The following is an 18,709-nucleotide window of genomic DNA, read 5'->3' as shown; positions in this document are numbered from 1 at the left end:
AACCTTTCTGTTAAACTGGAAGGATGTAAGAAGCAGGGCTTTGGTAAGGATCTATTCCAACATTGTTTAACATTTTCTTTTTAAATTCATTAGTTACAAGCTTACCATCAAACTAGGAATGACTGAAGATGCTTTGGAATCAAGAATGTAACTCTAAAATTTCACAAGGTGGCAAAGTAACCTGAAATGAGTTGCTGCAATTCCGTAGTGATGAGTGCAAATACTACAGCTAGCAAAAGATAACTTTATCAATATTCACTGTGGTGACTACTCCTGGACCGCTGCTCCCCATGTACAACACCTCCTCACTCTGCCCAGCATGGACAGAGGCTCAGGTACAGTACTGTGCACAGGTCTGGGCACCATGCCTCCTGGAATATGGGAAACCAAGGAAGGGGACATGGAAGAGTGAGGCAAGACTGATCAGACATCGAGAAACTCTGAACTGTACACCACTGAAAAGGACAAGATACCCAGTCTATAACAGAGAAAAGCCAAAGGACACAGCCTGCTAGTGGTACGCAGAACACCACCACTGTAAAATAAAGTGGCCTTTTGACGAGGAAACATTAACGTCACGATCTCAAAAGCCCAACTTCATAGCACACTTAAGCCACAAAGAATCAGGAGTAGGAGTGAAGCTGCCCTTCTCCCAGACGTGAGACCAACATGTCCCTGAGCTGCAAGCAGCAGCTACCATATGAAATCTCGGCTTACCACCACTTTGCAGGGTACCAATCTTTTCTTTAACCATCAACAAAATTTACTGTATCCAAAATAAAAAAACATTCCAAGCAACATGGAGTCATTGATCTTACCCAGGGGTACTGCCAATTCTTTGGCTACACAAAAAGCAGCAAATCCCATACAAAGACAAAATAAGCAAATAACGTCCTTGTTCTCAACAAACACGGCTCATCTAAAAGACATATACAAGTGAAAACTTAAAAGATCTCAGTCAGCACATTTCGTTTTTCTGAAAGCCAGGACAAGAGACAGGCACTATAAGCAAGTCCACCATAACACTCAACAGCTGAGATGTCTGAAAGGTGCTTACGGAATTCAGGCAGAGATATTTCATTAAAACCAATGGAAAACACAAGTTTTTGATACAGATAAACATACAAGAGGTCATTTAGAAACAGAATGCCCAAAGATGTCTTGGCACAACAAAAACATCTGAAAGCCAATCCTGGATATGAAGTTGAAACTTTGGATTATCTTTGGAATGAATGGAGTGAAAAGAGTGAAGACTGAATCTGAGTACTGTTTTATCCATACCTCATATGGCTTGCCAGGCCATCCTGAGCGTTAGAAAGTCCTAGATCTGAAAGGGAATCCGAGCAGACAGACGCAGGCGACAAAGACCGCTCTTTCTCCTCTAGAAGGTCAAGTTTCACCAAGGAGCTGGTCTCATCTTCCGAGTTATCCTCTGACACAGAGCCAATCATAAAGCGAGAGTGAGGGTTCGTCTCCAGGGGTTTAGTGGGTTGGGAAGACTCTTCCATGGCTCCTACAAATTGGGCTCTCAACACTGTAAGGGGCAGAAGAAAGTGAAAAGCCAAAACCTGAGGTTAATACCTGCTATTGCAGGACAAAGAAGAGGACAAAGCAAGGTTCACTTCTGATAGGAAACACAACATTAAAATACCATAGTTGAACCCAGAGAGGAGACCAGGATCAAGAATAGCTACTTCTGCTATAATCATTGACTTTTATGTTTGCACAAGGACCATGAGACCAAAGCAGCTGGTCATTCTCATGTGTTGCAGAGCCTGCTAGTTTAGACAAAGCTGCGGTAGTCACTTAAAAGAAAAAAAAAATAATAAAAAAAAAAAATCACAATACAAATGCATGACTAGAAATCCAAAATTTTTGGTTTACTATTATGCTTCAGTTCATTAGTTATTGGTGACATTTAAAACCTGACTGGACATGGTCCTGGGCAACCTGCTCTAGCTGATCCTGCTTAAGTAGGGGGTTCACTAGATTATCTCCAGAAGCTCCTCCAATCTCAGCCATTCTGTGATTCTGTGATTAAAAACTTGTATTTCAACAGCATCTGAACACTGGGACTCATTGTGCTACGTACTTCACATAGCACTATTTACTGCTATTGAAATGATGCATTTGATTGGTCAAAAATGCCCTTTTCCCAGCCCTCACCAGGTATAAGGCACATTCTCTCTTACATTTTTTCGGAAGACCTCATACTTCTTAGGATTCTTTTAGGAATTGGAGCGTATCTACCAAACGATGGGGAGGAGATACAGCGTACTGGCCAGCAGCCTGCCAGCCAGGCGGGGCTGGGCAAGACCAAAGATCTGTTCAGCACACGAGCCCACCTCCAACTCTGGTCAACAGCAGACACTTGGGCAAGAGAAAAAGAAGGGGCTGAACATACTGTTTGCCTCCCCAAAATACGATCTTCAGCACATCTCAAGCCAGAATTGATACCTTTGGACTTAATAGCATGAAAAGTTTCAACTGAAGTGAAGTGAGTAATTTTGAAATTTTCACATAGAGAAGCCTCCACAGATTCTGGAACAACTACAAGATTAACTGACTATCTTATAAAAAATGATTCTCTAAGAGTTCTCTATACATATAACAGGTATAACACAAGCAGTAATTAAGTTAAAACTTTTTCCACATACTGTTGTGCCATCTGCTTTATCCTTAACCTGAAAATACCAAGCTTTAGGAAGACTTCAAACTTCAAATCTCATTCCAAGTCTGAGGATAAGTCACTACCAGGATGCTGTAACAACCCCACCAGCTCTGGTGCTTTCCAGACCCCCCTCTGATCTGATTCAACAAAATCATCCCAACTGTAACCAACAAAACAGGATAATTTCCTGCGAGGTTAGCAAGAGGAATTGGAGCAGCAAAGAGAGTGGTTCGAAGATACTGGTAAGGAATGGTGGGGACAGAAGAAAAATCTCCCCTTTTGGGCAATGGTGAAGTGTCAGAGCCACCTTCTGTAACTTCACTCTCACTTTAACTTCTTGGTCCCAGATCATCCTTGTCAATTAGGGGACAGTATCTACTTTATGGTACTATATTGAAACTTAGTAGCACGGTTTACAATTGCCAGAGGAAAATACAAAAGTTCAGGACTCCACTTTCCATTAAAAAAAATTGTTACATAAAGAGAAGAATCTCTTAATACAGCGAACTCTGAGTATCAAAATTTTAGTGTTGTTCCAACAGGGAACGAATGCATCTTCTTCAAAATTAAAAAAAAAAACCAGTAATAGTTACAACTGAGAATGAGCATGACAGATGGAGAAAACAAAGGAGCACCTCACAGCACAAAGACAGGTGGGATGGGGAATAAACATTTGATACGCCCTGCTCTGCCTGACTTTGATGCACTTATATTATAACTACACACAGCTGGAAATCGCATCATTATAAAATTAGGAATGCACTAACCTCTTGTTATTCGTGCAATCTGATCAGTTATCCACTTCCAAAATGAACTGGAAAAGAAAAGAATGAACAAGTAAATATTATTATCATGAAGAATACTCTGTGTGTGTTTTCCCCACCACTAACAAACCTTGGAACACAAAACTGTCGTGAAAAAAACACAGGTACAAAACAGACTAGATCGCTCGCTCCGGGGCACAGAGTAGCCCGGGAACGGAACCCACGATGTTCAAGCCAAGCCGTGGCACCTCCTGCTAGTCCATCGTTCTGGCAGCTTCTGAGCAATGTGTTAGCACACACCTGATCATCCCACAGATATTTTTAGTTCTGTTTCTAAAAGAAACTGTGCTTTGTGCCAGTGCTATCTACTTCTGTCTAACAGCTCTGAACTTCTGAATCTGCTGGCCAATTTCAGCTGAATTTGATGGTCAGGAATAAATTCCAATGGTAATTAGAAATCTCATGAAAAACTGGTGGCTGGAAGACACAGCTGACATACCATATTTTTACATAAAAAACCCAACAGTTTACCTGTAAAGTAAACTGTGATACAGCAATACAGACACAGCGGAAATGAGGGGACGTTTATCTCAGGGCCCCATTCCCCCAACAGGTACTTCACTATGCAGAAAGGACTGGTTTGATACCCTTAACTCTCACAATGTGGCACATTGACATCCTAAACCGCTGGGAAAACCTCATCAGTCCTGCTAATTATAGCCATGTCATGCCAAGTACAGGGATGCAGCATAATTGGTTTGATACGAACATGACAGCTTTCATCCAGTACACAAGCAAAACTGGACCATGTTATAACACAAACAGGACATGATCGTAGTTTTAATTAGAGCACAGACAAGGAATTTATAGACAGTGCAACCCTTAAACACCATGCTCTTCCTTTGCATCAGTAACTGAGAATTAAAAACTGATCCAACTGGCTTATGCACTTCTACCATGAATGTAACTGACTGAATTATTTAGATCAAACCCCGTGTTGACATCACTACTCCCACAAACTCCAGTTTCACTGGGGCCACAGGCAGTTCATTTTACAGAGACATACTTAACCATTTTATGACTGAAAAGCCACAAATATCTGTCCAACATAGGCATTCGAAAGGTGGACAGACCTGTCTTTTTGAGGCTAGAGAGGGAGAAGAAGGGTAAGCAGACTGTGAAGCCCGCACACCTATCTGTGACATGCAGAAACTACACCATGTAGCAAGATTTCTTTAACTGAAGTGCTTGGGCCGGACTTATAGTTCAGACAGCACAAAGTTTAATCAAATTTTGTTTGCGCATATAAACATGAAGACAATATTAATGCATATATTTATCCTGGCGTCAGATCACTCCTAGAGAATTTCATCCAGACAGATTTACTGTAGGCACAATCATCAGCGCTGAAGAATCTGGGATACAGACAAACTAACTTCAACCCTTTCCTAATGAAAAAAAAACTTTTTCTAATTTCAAGAACTTACACGTTAATAAGCAAGTTTCAAGGCCCTTTTTTTTTTCCCTAAGCAGAGAAGGAAACAGAGGAACAGGCAGTGGCGCGTTTCACTCAAACACTCCAGAAGAAAGCAACAACCCAATGCCAAGGCTCCTGATCCCCAATGCCACACTCAAACAACTTGACTCAAATGTCTTGTTTGTACAACTCCGTTCAAAAGCAGTTAGTTACCCATGAAGCCCCATTCAAGTCCATTTACCAACACACTTCCAGCCCCCCTTGCACTCCAGTCCCAAAGTCCAGTTTTGCAACCAGCTGGTAACTCAACATTGCATTGAATTAGACATAAGCTCAGCTTGTTCTCAGCATGCTGTAATTTGTTATTCATATTTAAATTGATTTCAGCATTGTCTGGAGCGAAATAAAATGTAGACTTTCTCAGCGATCTCCTCACAGAAGCCTTTTGCTTTCAATGCTGCAAACAGAATGTGCAAGTCTCACCAACCCTCTGCGTATTGTATTCACTACAGTTTCTAACACAGCATCCCGCTCACCACCAAGACAATGTTCGTGTTAGTGTACCACTAACCATTGTGGATGTACTGTGTGTTTTAATAACGCTGAACTAGACCCTAAAAACCAAAACTGCCTGGCTCCTCAGCCTCTACACTTATCTTTGCAGGTGACAATAGCCTGTCAAACAAGCCAACTTCTGCAGAGAGAGAACTTTTTGCTGAAAAAAAACCTGTAAGTTACAGAAGGATACAGACTGAGAACTCGACCCTGCAAAGACATAAGAACAGGTAACATCACACACTCTGAGCTTGTTCAATTACACAAACATGTTAAATCACAGATGAACCTTTGCAGAACCTGAGCCACGCTGTCCTCCCTCCTCCCGAAGAATCATTACATGAGAGGTCTGAAGATACACAGCACTTTCATAACTCCCCAGCTCTGCACACATCAAGGTGTTAAAGACCCAAATCCTGTTCACGCTACAAGCAGTGAATACAAATTCAAGAAGTAACATATCTGGTTTTGCCCGAGGTGAATCAAAACCCAATTCACTTCTCTGCAGCTCTACTAATATCATTAGTAAAATACTTGGCTTGACAGTGAAATGCACATGTAAAAATATTAGACTTCAGATGTTTTTATTACTTTAAAACCCTTTTTATTATTCTAAAATACACCTAGGCATGAAACTTACATAATGCCAGTTGGAAATTAAGTTTCTACTTTTTTCAAACCACCCCATTCCGAAGACAATTACACTACAGAGAAGAACGTTCTTATTTCAGTGAAAATGAGTTGTAGGTTCTTTCAAAGACTCAAAATAGTGCCTCTACAATACCAATAAGTCATACAAAAAGGAAACTAACAAAACTAGCTTTATTTCAAGGTCTCCCATTTAAAGCCCAGGCATCTGTGGTATTGCTAATCAACACAAACAATTTTAAAACAATGAAATGGTTGTGTACTTTCACCACCCTAACTGAATGAACACAGGTAATAGAAAACAAAGGAACAAAAAAGGTAAAACCAAAATAAAAACAGATGGTACCTGTGTATCAAGTTGACTACTTAATTGCTTTTACTGAACACAAAAAATCATCAACATGCTCACCTATACCAGGGCTGGAAGTGAGCGTCCAGATCTGGAGAGGGCAAAGAGATGATTTTTGTACCAAGACAGGCCACCAAGCATCAAACCCTTGACCCGCAGAGCTCCTTGCCACGTCCTGTCAGGCCAGTGGCCGCTGCATTTGAAGACTCGCTCAGTCTCAAAACTTTGCCAGCCTGTTCCTCTACGCAACTGGTGGGCCACAATTCAAACGCGGCTCCACCTGAGCCATGCCCCCTGATTAATAATTGGGCATTACTTCACTGCCTATCCGAAAACATTCTCAGCAAATATCAAATACCCTGTGAAGTTCTGCAGCTGCTTCTGTATTGAAAGGTACTTCACAAACTGTATGACCACAATTTGGAAGTTCTACTCAGTTTTCAGATTTTCTGTACCAATGTTAAACAGATGAGGATAAATCTCCAAGTGGAATATGTCCTTCCTAGGTCTCCTCAGGTAAAATATGTCTGTGTGACTTTCAAAAAGAATGTAAAGACAAAAAAAGAGCGTATATTTACTGATATCCTAGTTTGCTAAAACACTCAGTGCCTAAATCCCATGCGTTTGAGAGAATTGGGCATAACTTAAATGGTTTGCTAATATTTACAGCCTGCTAGATTGGAATTGACTAGCTTTACTTTGGATTTCTTTTTAAACACGGTATATTTCCTTTTGGAACTTTCACAGTGAGATCTGAGAGACAGCATGAGAGAATAACAACGTGCTTCGCTCTGCCAATCTGCTTTTACAACTTCACCGTTTCCCAGCTCCAGCCGGTGTCTCCGGTGCCCCGCGCAGCCCGCCGGGGAGAGCAGCAGCGCCCCCCCGCCCCGGGCGAGCAGCCCCCGGCTCTGCCCTGAGGGCCCCGACCCCGCGGGACGGGCGAGGGGCGGCGATCGGCAGCGGGATGCGCGCCCGGCGCCGCAGCCCTCCCGCCCCGCGCCCCTTCGGCGGCTCCAGCCCCCCCCACCGGATTTCTGTGTAATTAACGCGCTCGCACGAGGCGAAGCCCCAACCAAGGTTCGGAGCCGCCAGCGCAGCCCCCGGGCGGGCCCAGGCCGGGGCGGGGGCAGCACCGGGGAGGCCCCACGAGGGTCGGACTGGCGGCACGCGGGGGTCTCCGCCCGCCGCGGCCCACCGGCGAGGCACCAGGCCGGCTCTTACGGCGGCTGCAAACCCCCTTCCCGCCCTCTGCGCCTCCCGAACCCCGCGCACGCCCCGCACAAAGCCGCCGGCGCGGCCCGCGCTCCCCGGGGGGCGCCGGGCCCACACGCCCCCCCCACCCCTCGCCGCGGGCTGACACTGCCCCGCAGGCCCGGCGGGGCGGGGCGCTCACCTCAGGGTGCCGGCAGCGTCGGAGGCGCGGCGGGCCCCCGGCCTGGCGCTGGGCAGCCGAGCGGGCGGGGGCGCAGCGCCGCCGCCCCATTCACCGAGCGGCCTCGGCCCCGTCCCGCCCCCCGGGCCCGCCCCCGCCGCCGCCGCCGCCGCCGCGGTGGTGGTGTGATGCGCGGGGTTACCTCAGGTCAGACACCGCTAACCCTGCCCCTCCCGAGGCCCGTCCCCGCGCCGCTCCCATTGGCTCTCCCGGGGAACTGCGCGGGGGGGCGTGACCAATCAGGCGGAGCGCGCGGGGCGAGGCCAATGAGGAGATGCCTATGGCCTGAGCGGCCGGTTGGGCGCGCCCACTGGCTGCCGGCGGGGGGAGGCGGTGCTGGACGGGCCTCCTCACCCCACTCTCCGCGCTCCCTTAGCCCCGCCGGCCTCGCGTCCTGCAGCCGGAGCGCCTCAATACGCCCTCCTGACCCAAACCTGCTCTTTTTTAGAGGAAAACTGCACGGTGGGGGCTGCAGGGCTGACAGGCAGCGGGGTCGGTGACGGGGCCCACTCTGCAGCGGGGCCTGGCCCAGGCAGGGGCCCGACACAGGCCTCGGGGCCTGGTGCGTACACGGGGCTGGGCACAGGCCGCCCTCGGCTGGGCCCCGGGCCGGCACAGCAGCCCCAGCAGGCACCCGGGCCTCGGCACCCCGCTCCGGGAATCACCCACCCCCTGCTCGGCACTGATGAGGCCCCACCTGGAGTACTGTGTCCAGTTTTGGGCCCCTCACTGCAGGAAAGACATTGAGGTGCTGGAGCATGTCCAAGGAAGGGCAACGGAGCTGGTGAGGCGTCTGGAGCACGAGTCTTGTGAGGAGCATCTGAGGGAGCTGGGGGTGTTCAGCCTGGAGAAAAGGAGGCTGAGGGGAGACCTTCTTGTTCCCTACAGCTCCCTGAAAGGAGGGGGTAGCCAGGGGGGGTCAGTCTTTACTCCCAAGGAACAGGCGATGGGACAAGAGGAAACGGCCTCAAGTTGTGCCAGGGAAGGTTGAGGATGGATATTAGGAAAAATTTCTTCACCAAAAGGGTTAAACATTAGAACAGGCTGCCCAGGGAAGCAATGGAATCACCATCCCTGAAGGTATTTAAAAGATGGGCAGATGGGCAGACGTGGTGCTGAGGGTCATGGTTTAGTGGTGGTTTGGGCAGTGTCGGGTTGATGGTTAGGCTCAATGATCTGAAAGGTCCTTCCAGCCTAGATGATTCTGTAGTTCTATAACCTGTCCCTTCCTGGGGCACTGGCAGGCGGACAGAGCAGAGAACCAGCAGCCAGGACATGGCGAAGCAGGCCAGGCGCTGCCAGAGCGGTTCCTACCTGTTCTTTGACCTTCAGCCACTTGTTCTGTACGTGGACAATGGTTGACAACGGTTTAAAGAATTACCCCTTCTGCTTTTTTTACTTTTTAACTTTTGTTTAAACATTGCTGCATTACAGGGTTGCTAACATTTCATTCAAAGAAGCAATGCAAGTTTAATTCCTAATGCTGCAGGATCTGGTGATCCATGTAGGCAGATCCTCTTCCTGCTGGGAGTGGCAGTGGTGCCAGGGGTGTAAAAAGCAGAATTACCTGCACAGACAGTTTTGGGGCCCATTCAGTGTTCAGGCAGCGCTTGTCCCTGTGAGCACCTTCCTGCAGTGCTCAGAGGAACAGAACTAACACCCATATGTCACTGCACCTTCCTCTCCATCGTGGGGAAACTGGGGTTTGTTGTATGTATATGTGCGCCGGGTTCTTTATTCCTGCGCTTTGAATAAAGGGTGATGCCAGGTTTGAGAGAATACTCCTGAGAAAGTGTGTCCCGGCCCTGGGGACTGCTCTGGGACAGCCATCCCAGGCTGGCCTACTGCAGGCACATATTACACATATAGAAAACCTTCTTTGGGGCTTTGTGGTTAATAACATTAGGGGGAACAGAGCACGTTCTCACCTCCATCAGAACTAAATCTGGACAATTGTTCAAGGCACAGATGTTTTTATTTATATCTCTGTAGATACTTCTTTTACACAAAGGATCTTCCTCCGTTTAAATATGTGTTTGAAGGAGCTAAAAGAGAAGTCTAGTCAATGTTAGCTTAATCATACGCAGCACTAAATCCCAACTCACGCAAAGTGAGGGGGAGTACTTGGCACGCTGAGGGATTGTGTCCCAAATCACTGATAATAACTATATACAGAACTTACAAAATCGGAGATTACGACAGGTGCTTAGTTCATCCTGTCTAGGGTTCTGAGCATGACCAGATCATGCTAAAACCTGCATGCTGCTTGTCTGCCCTGCCCATTTCATCCATTCAGTTAATAAATACTATTCAAATACTGCTGGAGGAGTGATTGCTACATATAATTAAATCCTGTAGCAACTTTCCCATTCAAGGGCAAAGAGAGAAAAGAACATGTGAAAACAGCAAATGAAATACATTAACCTTAAAAATAAAGCATGGATTTGGAAGGTGCTTTTGAAATTAAACAGTAATAATAGCCCTGGGCTACCCTCAGCTTTGATGGCCTTAAAGCAGCACTTCATTTAGCATTATAACATTAACGGTTGAGCTTTTTCACAGATGGATCCTAGGGCACATCATAAAGAAGGACAGTTGTTAATAGCCTATATACATACATCACAGAAGAGATCCCAAAATATTCCACTATATGAATTTTACACAAGCAAATAAAATCTTTGGGCTTTATATTTTTTACACCTGCTCTTACCCACCGAAGCCAGCAAGAAAATCTCGCCTCGTTGTGAACAAGTGTTGGTGGAACACTTTTTAGAAGGAAAGAAAATTTGGGAGGAATATACTGCAGGGTAAGGAACAGCCAGCAATTATTGCTGGCCATGCTGAATCAAATCCCACATGTAGGACACCTGGTGAATTTTGCTGTGACTTACATGGGAGCAGAAATGGCTTCAAAATTTCCCTCAACTCTAGACTGAAGTAGTCACAAAGAAGTAGTTAAAAATGTGTTCACGCTTCAAACTGCAGTCAGCAATAACATGTGTTTTAATGCAAACATACTGTTTCACAAAGTTCAGATATACTTTCCAATAGTTTTATCAGATTTTGAATTGTAACCATATTTCTGTTTGGGGAGAGGGGGTTGGTTAAATGCATGTCCTTTTTCTATTATGTTCAGAAATTGGACTCAGTAAATTATTTACTTTTACATGACTTTTGAGTGCATGCACTGTTTCTGCCTGCAACCCCGCACGCCCCCATTTTCTCATAAAAAGCAAGTGTAGCCTTAATAATACAGCCTTAACTGTAGCAAGTAAATAATTTCCAAAAAAAATACAGGGAAAATGTTATTACCTTTTATGAAGCCAAGTTAGGGCTCCACATCTCTTCCCCCGGCCCTGATAACATCGCCAGCGCAAACACAGGAAAGATCATCCTAGGTTAGAGGAGTTAGTGACGCCATCCATCCTGGCACAACTCATGTCCTGGCAGGCAAGTAAAAGAGAGAAAGGTCAGATTGCTTTTTAAAGCAAAATCATGTTGTAGCTATTTAGAAAATGTTACAGAAGATTTTAAACATCAAAACCGAAATGTTAATCCTCGCAATGCTGACAGTTTCTGCCTGTTTTCAAGGATAATTACTAACAAAATACCTCCTCCTCCCCTGCAGTTAGCAGGTTAGCTGCTGTCGCTAACTCAGTCCACAAGATGTGCTGTTATTGGTCCTAAGTTTTCTTACGGCTTCGGGAAGTGCCCTAAATCGTCTTATAAAACTGCAAAGTTACACTTGTCTCAGCATTCCCAGCCCAGGAAGAGAAGCAGCAGAACTAATCAGAAAGCGAAACTGAGCACTGTAGATGGGACAGTGAACATTTAGTAACGGTACTGGATAACCACATTAAAAATAAACATTTAGTTGTTTTAAATTATTTATAATTCTCTTTCCAATATTTTTGAGGTTTTATCTACAGGGCTGAGGAATTTTGGATGCCTAATGGTTTCTCTCTTGAAAAAGCTGCATAAAAATTAGGAAGTACGGAAATACAGCTTAAAAAAAGGATATAGAAGTGTCTGGTTAGCTGAGTGAGAACATGCTTATTGACGAACTGACAAAATCCTCCTCTATAAAGGTTCCTAACAGGTCTCCCTTGATCTATGCACTGCACAGAAATGGGAGTGAACACTTTTATTTTATTTTGCATTAATATACTATTTCCAAAATAAAAGATTCATTCAACTGGATAAGCATTTAAATGTGTTGATCTGCAGCTATATATTCTTTGTACTATACTTGGTGTGAGGGATTGTGTGGGGTTTTATACTTCTCAGGGAGATTCAATTTATTCTTTCTTACACTGGAAAACAGCGAATGGTATCCTTATTCTACATTAATTCTTTATGGTTTGTGTCAAGTAACTGGTTGTCAATTATAAACACAGCACTTCAGAAAAACACTTCATCATAAATACGAGGGCCAATTTATCACGAAGCCCTCCTAGGTACGGAGCAGATCAAATGTACCTCACACGAGCCATGCTATTTGAGATTCTAGTACCATAACAGGGTGGGTTTTTTCAGTTCTACTATTGGCTTTTAAATTTTAAATGAAAAAAAATCATTGAACTAAAGCAGCTGAATACACTGAAATAAAAAACCTGCAGAAGAGTGCAAAGAGAATCCTTATTTTACACCACCTGATAGGTTGTAAATATTAAATATTTACACTAAAATCCGTCCTTACCAACCATGAGTATCTAAACAAAATAGGCATGCCAAATAAATACTGACACCCACGCCCTTGCCACTCCATTTGCTCTTTTTAAACTTACACATCTTCTGGCATTATCAATGCTTATAGAAACGTTTTCTTGAGTCTCTAGAGTATCAGTCATTTGAAATGTCAGGGGTTATTTTAGAGTGAACAAAAATATTCTAGCCTGCCGTCTGTGATGGGGGACATAAAGCTGTGGTTATTCACCATTTAAAAGCCAGAGGCTTTGGAGGAAAAAGTGATTTCCATCGCCACCTTGTGTCCAATACAGAAAATGCCAGTTCTCCAAAAACACCCAACAGCCTAAAGAAATCTCACCAGGACTTTTTGATTCAAGCTGCCTGATCATTTTCCCACTTATTTCTGTGCCTTTATGTATTGGGAGCAACCTGCAGGCTGGCAGGAAGGCACCAGCTTCCTTCATTTCCTAAGCAGTTTTAGGCATTATCAATAATCTAAAAAGCCCAAAATGGCCTGGGACCAGCCTGCTTGGCTGCCAGGGCTCGGGTAGAAATCCCAGCCAGCGCTTGTGGCCCTTTGCAGGCATGTCCGTGCCCGGATCCAGAGCTGCCCTAGGGAAGTGGGAATGCTTGTCTTTACCAAAGCCCCGTCAGGGTGGGCAATGCCAGCTGAGGGACCACCTGGTGCTGGTTTTACTTCACCCAGCGGCATGGCTACGCTCGTGCACCCACTCGCCCTTGGCCCGTGTGCGTCCAGGGCCTGGGAAGGCTCGAGCCCACCCAACTCTCAGGAGCTTGCCAAGGAGCCCCTCTCTGGGGGAGAAGGCTGCAGGAAAGAGTTCTGTTTGCCCGCAGCAACGGGGCGGCTGCCATGGGGCCCCATTCTAGAAGGAGCTCAGCCCCACAGCAACCAGTGGCCCCCAGGACGCACTGGGAGCCCAGTGTGGACCAGACCCCTCTCTCCCACAAGACACCACATTTACCTGTTTCACCCGTTTCGGTGCTTAACTTCGTGTTCAGGACCAGGGTTAATTTGTGACATACCAACTGAAAGCAGGTTTGACCGACAGAGAAGATTTTTTTTCAGGTCTCATTTTTTACCAAATTGCACATCTCTCTGGACTGGACCAAAACTAGAAATCAGTACAATCTACAGTGAATTAAGGTTCTAACTTTAAACTCTCCATATGCTGACCAGGTTAAAGGTGCAGGAGTTTTGAACAGGAATTTGTGATTACGGAGCTATTCAGGGATCTCAGCTAATCAGCTCGGTATCTGCTAAAACACCTTTACAACGTTACTCAAAGGAAGCAGTAAAGATAAAAAGAGCTTTGAGATTATCAAGATAAGACGTAATTATGCTCACAACATTAATATTTAGCTTAGTGCTTGCACACAATAATCTCAGCAGAAAAGGTGAGTTGTTCACATACTTGCAAGTTCTAACTGAATAAAACTAAGGATTTTATAAGAGACTAACTTATGTAATATTAGGAATAAACATATCTTTGTATGTTAAGTTTCTCTCCTCTACCATATGCTGAACTAAGTCTTTAATCCATACGCCCTCACCTAAAATTCTTACACCTTTGCTGTCAGCAAAACGTTGACATTTAAAATTAGTTACTAAAAGAGGATAGTACTGACTTAACTGTGCCTTGTAATTAAAAGTTGTTCATCCTTCACTCCATTCCCGCAGACCCCAGAGACTACAAATGCCATGTGGAAAATGCCTCAGAAATATCTGGCAGCGTAAGAAGCCTGAACATCTTCCTGCAGGGTAAGGAGTCGAGGGAAGAGGAATGCTGCTAATGGTGTGGTTATCCGTTTCGGCTGTCTCAGCTACTGCTCAGCCACCTGGATGCAAGAGGTCATACAAAATTTTAGCTCTGTTTTGCTAAAAACCAAAGAGATCGTTATCATAATCCTTGATGGGCTGGTGTCGCTCACCATCAGTAATTATGCATAAAATCTGAAACTTTCAGCGTCTGAGTGCCTCGATGAAGGGCCTCAGCTCCTACATGGCCTTTTGAGTCCCCACCGGCAGCAGGGACCCCAAACAGGGGGGTCTCTGTCGACTGCTCAGGGAGTTGTCTGAATAGGTAGTTCTGTTACTACAGACAGTGTGAATGTTGTCCTCTGGAGTGTAAAAACTTACTGTGTGCTTAGGCATTAAGAATAAAGCTCATCCAACAAAAAAGAACCACCAAAGGGATTACACATAAAGAACCTGCTGGAATTTCCCTATTGTAACAGCCAGCTGTCTCTGAAGTTCCTTCACAACCTTTTCCAAGAAGAATTTCAAATAATTTAAAAGAAGCCATTTCTAATGTTTCTTATCCTTTTCCAGCCCCTGGGATAGGAGCAACCAAGGGGAAGTTAAGCAGAACCCAAAAAGTCATCACTCTGGAATGCTTTGGTCTTCAAAACCCAGTGCACGTAAATGTGCTGTATTTGGAGAAGATGCACCGAGATTTGACAAACCAGACAGTAGAGAAATGTACCCTGCAGAGCCTGAGAGTCAGCGCCAGTGCAGACAGAAAACCTGCCATCGGTCACACCTGTGTTCTACTAACACACCGCCAACAAAAGTTTCAGAGAAAATTTATCTTTAGACAAAAAGGTAAAAAGTTCAATGTAGCAAATACATGTTTAGGTATGTCAGAGGATAGCAGTCTTCAATTTCATATACCTGATACCTTAGCAGTTATTAAAAAATGCTATCTGTATCTTTCTATTAAAATAAGAACTAGGAGAAAGTAATGAACCAGAATTAACACTACTGAAAGCTTCAGGTTTTGGAACAATTCCACACTGCTGTTCTCCCTTCTTTAGGGAGGGCCAGGAGGTTTTGGCAAATATAGTTTCCAATATTAATATGTACAGAAAATTCTGTGCTTTGAGAAACTGCATACAAGCAAGAAAACTGTCTCTACTACTTCACTGCAAATTGTCAGGTGCGCTGCCACCTCTTGCCAACTGCTTCAGCGTGCAAGTAGTTCCAGCCTTCAGCTGCTTCTGGTTCTTCGGTTTAATCAGAAACAAATATCTGGTTTTAAAACTTCTTTTTTATTTCCAGTGTTTCTAGCAGGGACATTGAATTATGCTACAACAGCAAAGCTGCCCAAACTGAAAGCTTTTGCAGAGGGTTTGACCACCCCACATGTGCACCAAGAAAACCAAACTTTAGAGAGTAAGTACCAATTCTCCCTCCGGAGTCACAGAAGTAGCACAGTGGTAGATGTAAAGGACGGAAAAAGATACTGGCTTTTACACACACAACTTTGACAAAGTTCTCCCAAACAGCGATTTCTTTCAATAGCAGTATTACCTCTACGAAGAAATGCATTGGCCCAGGTGCTTTGTGACTCCATGGCTGTAAGGAGAAAACAGTACGTAAGCAGTGACTTTCACAAGTTACCCGTGCTCGAGTGTGCCCCACGAGGGCTCCCAGCTTCCCTTAAAAACCTCACCGGATTTCAGCGGGAAGTTACAAGCCTTCCTACTGTGACCGGGCTTATACTCCAATTTCATCTGGGGACCAGGCAGGAACTGAAAGATATCTGAAATATTTTAAAGTAAAAAGTTTCCGAGATTATAGAGATTCACAGCTTCCTGTGGAAGCCTACAGGAGACTGAATTGTTCCTCTGCTCTGGTCCACCTAACTTAGCCCAACCTAACCAAAATGAAGAAAATTTTGAACTGTCAGAGACTTGCAAACACATCTGAAATATTCTTCTCTATCTCATTTTAGAGGGCATTCCATCCACAAATGACAAAGATATGCTGAACAGACAAAAAATAAGTATCGTCATTAAAGTGTTCATCGCTTGCATCCTGTTAGCCTTTGCAATTCCCTACATTGTGTTTGGTATATGTGAAGTTCCCTGCCCGGTAAGTTTTTGAACATGACAGCTTCTCGTCCCAGTTCCCTGCACTCATCCAGAATACTGCCATGTAGTGTTGCGGAAGTTAAGACCAACAAAAGATGTTCAAAGAATCAGGTTTTAATGGTGTAACAAAAACGGGTAGAACGGTAAAAATTAACAGGGATTTTATACTACAAATGCTTCAGCAGACATAATTTTTTACAGGTTCAGGATGTCAGGTGGGAACTATTACTACACTGCACGTATTAATTCTAACCTTAGGGGTGCAAGAGAATAGGCAAGACTTTCAGAGGCCAGGTAACCCTCTCTATAGTCTTCCAGGCTGCAGGATGAACTATTTCAGCATGCTCGTTGAGGGCATATATAGAAGAGGGAGATACTGAGAACAAAAGACATCAAGGGCTGCAATATTTACATCTGTAAAGCCATATTACTTCGACACCTAAAAATCCAGTAGCATTCACCATGGCTCCTCCACAAACACACAGCCTTTGGTTAGTTTTGAAGAGTTGGTATTCCCCACTGTCCCCAACACACCCTTAACTGCTTTTGCTTCTTTCCCGAGTGCGCGTGCCCTGCCTGGATCAAGAGCGTATGGAGCAGCGCCAGAAGCCGGCTGTCTGCAGCCAGTTTCCCAGTGCATGACACAACAGCAACTCTTTTAAACAAGTTTCTTAAGGGCACAGAACAGAAGCCACTGGAAGCTTTTGCCTGACTCTCAGCCTTCCTTCCCCAGGTACTACTGGTCAGTGTTAACCAGGTTCGACTGAGAGATAGCAGGCCTCAGTGCAAGCAAGTCTCCAAGTGAAGATCGGGTTAGGTAGTAAAGAGACAGCTAAATCTGTCCCCTGGAGACGATGGCGGGGCTCAGCCATCCCCATGGTGGCTGGTAGCCATCTGACAAGCCTTGCGCACCTCCTGGGCAAACAGCGCAGGTAGCACATGCCATTGTGCCCGTGGTCACAAGTGGAGACAGGAGGGAAGCTGTGACTGTCAGCGTGGGGAGGGCGTACAGGGCCGGTCTGGGATCATCCGTTCTACTCTTCACTGGGTAACCTGGCTTTAGAAGCATCTAAGCAACAATTATTGTGCTTGAAGATAGACCTGTCCCTTCCCCCTCAAAAAATTAAATATCCCTGAATTATTAAGGGGCCTTTTGATGACGAAATGATTGAATCTTGTGCTTCCTACCCCATTAAGCGAACTGCTGAGGTTGAACAGTTATACTCTACTCCCATCTCTTTGGATCAAGTCACTTAACTTCAGCTTATCCAGTTACTTGTCTGTCACCCAGCTCTAACAACTGCCTTGTAGTGAGACGGGAGAGCTTAACCCTGTCGACACGCAAGAAGCCCTCTGCATATTACACATACAGAACAAACCGCTTGAGAGCATTTCATTTGCAGAAATTATCAGTAAATAATTTCAAATAGCAAATGAAAATTACCTCATTTGTTAGAATTTCAGAGCAGAAAAAGGCAGCATGTGAGTACATTACTCATTACAAATTATCCACTTAGGTCTTCTTGGAGTGTAACTATACTGAGAAATGTGCTATAGTGAGAGGTTCGGAAATTGAACCGAGACCCTTAAGAGCCATTTCACACAAGCCATTGACCAGCCATCAGGTGGTGACACCTTTGGGCCTTTACTAAGCTGAAAACCATTTGACCAGACTTAAGGGAAAAGATTTTTCCTGTCGTTGCTCCCTCCAGGAGACATGAGGCGTGCTGTAACTTCAGTTCAGCCAGGAGATGTCGCACCACTGAATTACTGATCTGAAAAATGCGACCACTGGTGTAAGAAAGACTCTAGGAGTAGGGTTGTTTAACATGCCTCATGAATATTTTTTTCGTCCCTTACCAGACAGACACATAACAGCAAGACCCTTACACGAAAAAATCCAAAGCCATTGTCATCCATGAAATCTACCCATGAAAAGCCGCAGGCCTCAGAGGAACGACCATTTTACCTGCGAAGATGCGTCACCTTTCCCTCACCACTTAATGGAAACAGCAGAAAGCAACTTTTGAGAAGACACCCATATGCTGATTCCTTCCATTAACTACCCATATTCTTATTTTAATTCCCAGATACAGGAAAAACCTGTTAGCATAAGCAATAAATATTTCATTAATATTCCAAACTCTGCCTCTCCCAAATTCTTAATATTTTCCCATAAGTTTTCACATGCATTTAGGGGGTGGGCAAAGGGAAGAGGAAATAATTT

At 44.7% G+C, this 18,709-nt stretch overlaps 1 protein-coding gene across 1 annotated transcript in view; it reads right to left on the bottom strand.

Annotated features, from left to right (window-relative positions):
- Positions 1 to 7,998, bottom strand: part of ACACA (acetyl-CoA carboxylase alpha) — a 134,987-nt gene extending 126,989 nt beyond the window's left edge. The window contains 3 exon segments of the mRNA XM_063341859.1: positions 1,282 to 1,534; positions 3,439 to 3,485; positions 7,861 to 7,998. Coding sequence (XP_063197929.1) covers positions 1,282 to 1,508 — 227 coding nt within the window. The 5' untranslated portion in view covers positions 1,509 to 1,534; positions 3,439 to 3,485; positions 7,861 to 7,998.
- Between the last annotated feature and the right edge of the window lie 10,711 nt (positions 7,999 to 18,709).

This window comes from Chroicocephalus ridibundus, chromosome 7, assembly GCF_963924245.1.
Source record: "Chroicocephalus ridibundus chromosome 7, bChrRid1.1, whole genome shotgun sequence".
Classification (NCBI taxonomy): domain Eukaryota; kingdom Metazoa; phylum Chordata; class Aves; order Charadriiformes; family Laridae; genus Chroicocephalus; species Chroicocephalus ridibundus.
This window is presented reverse-complemented; position numbering and strand designations above follow the sequence as displayed.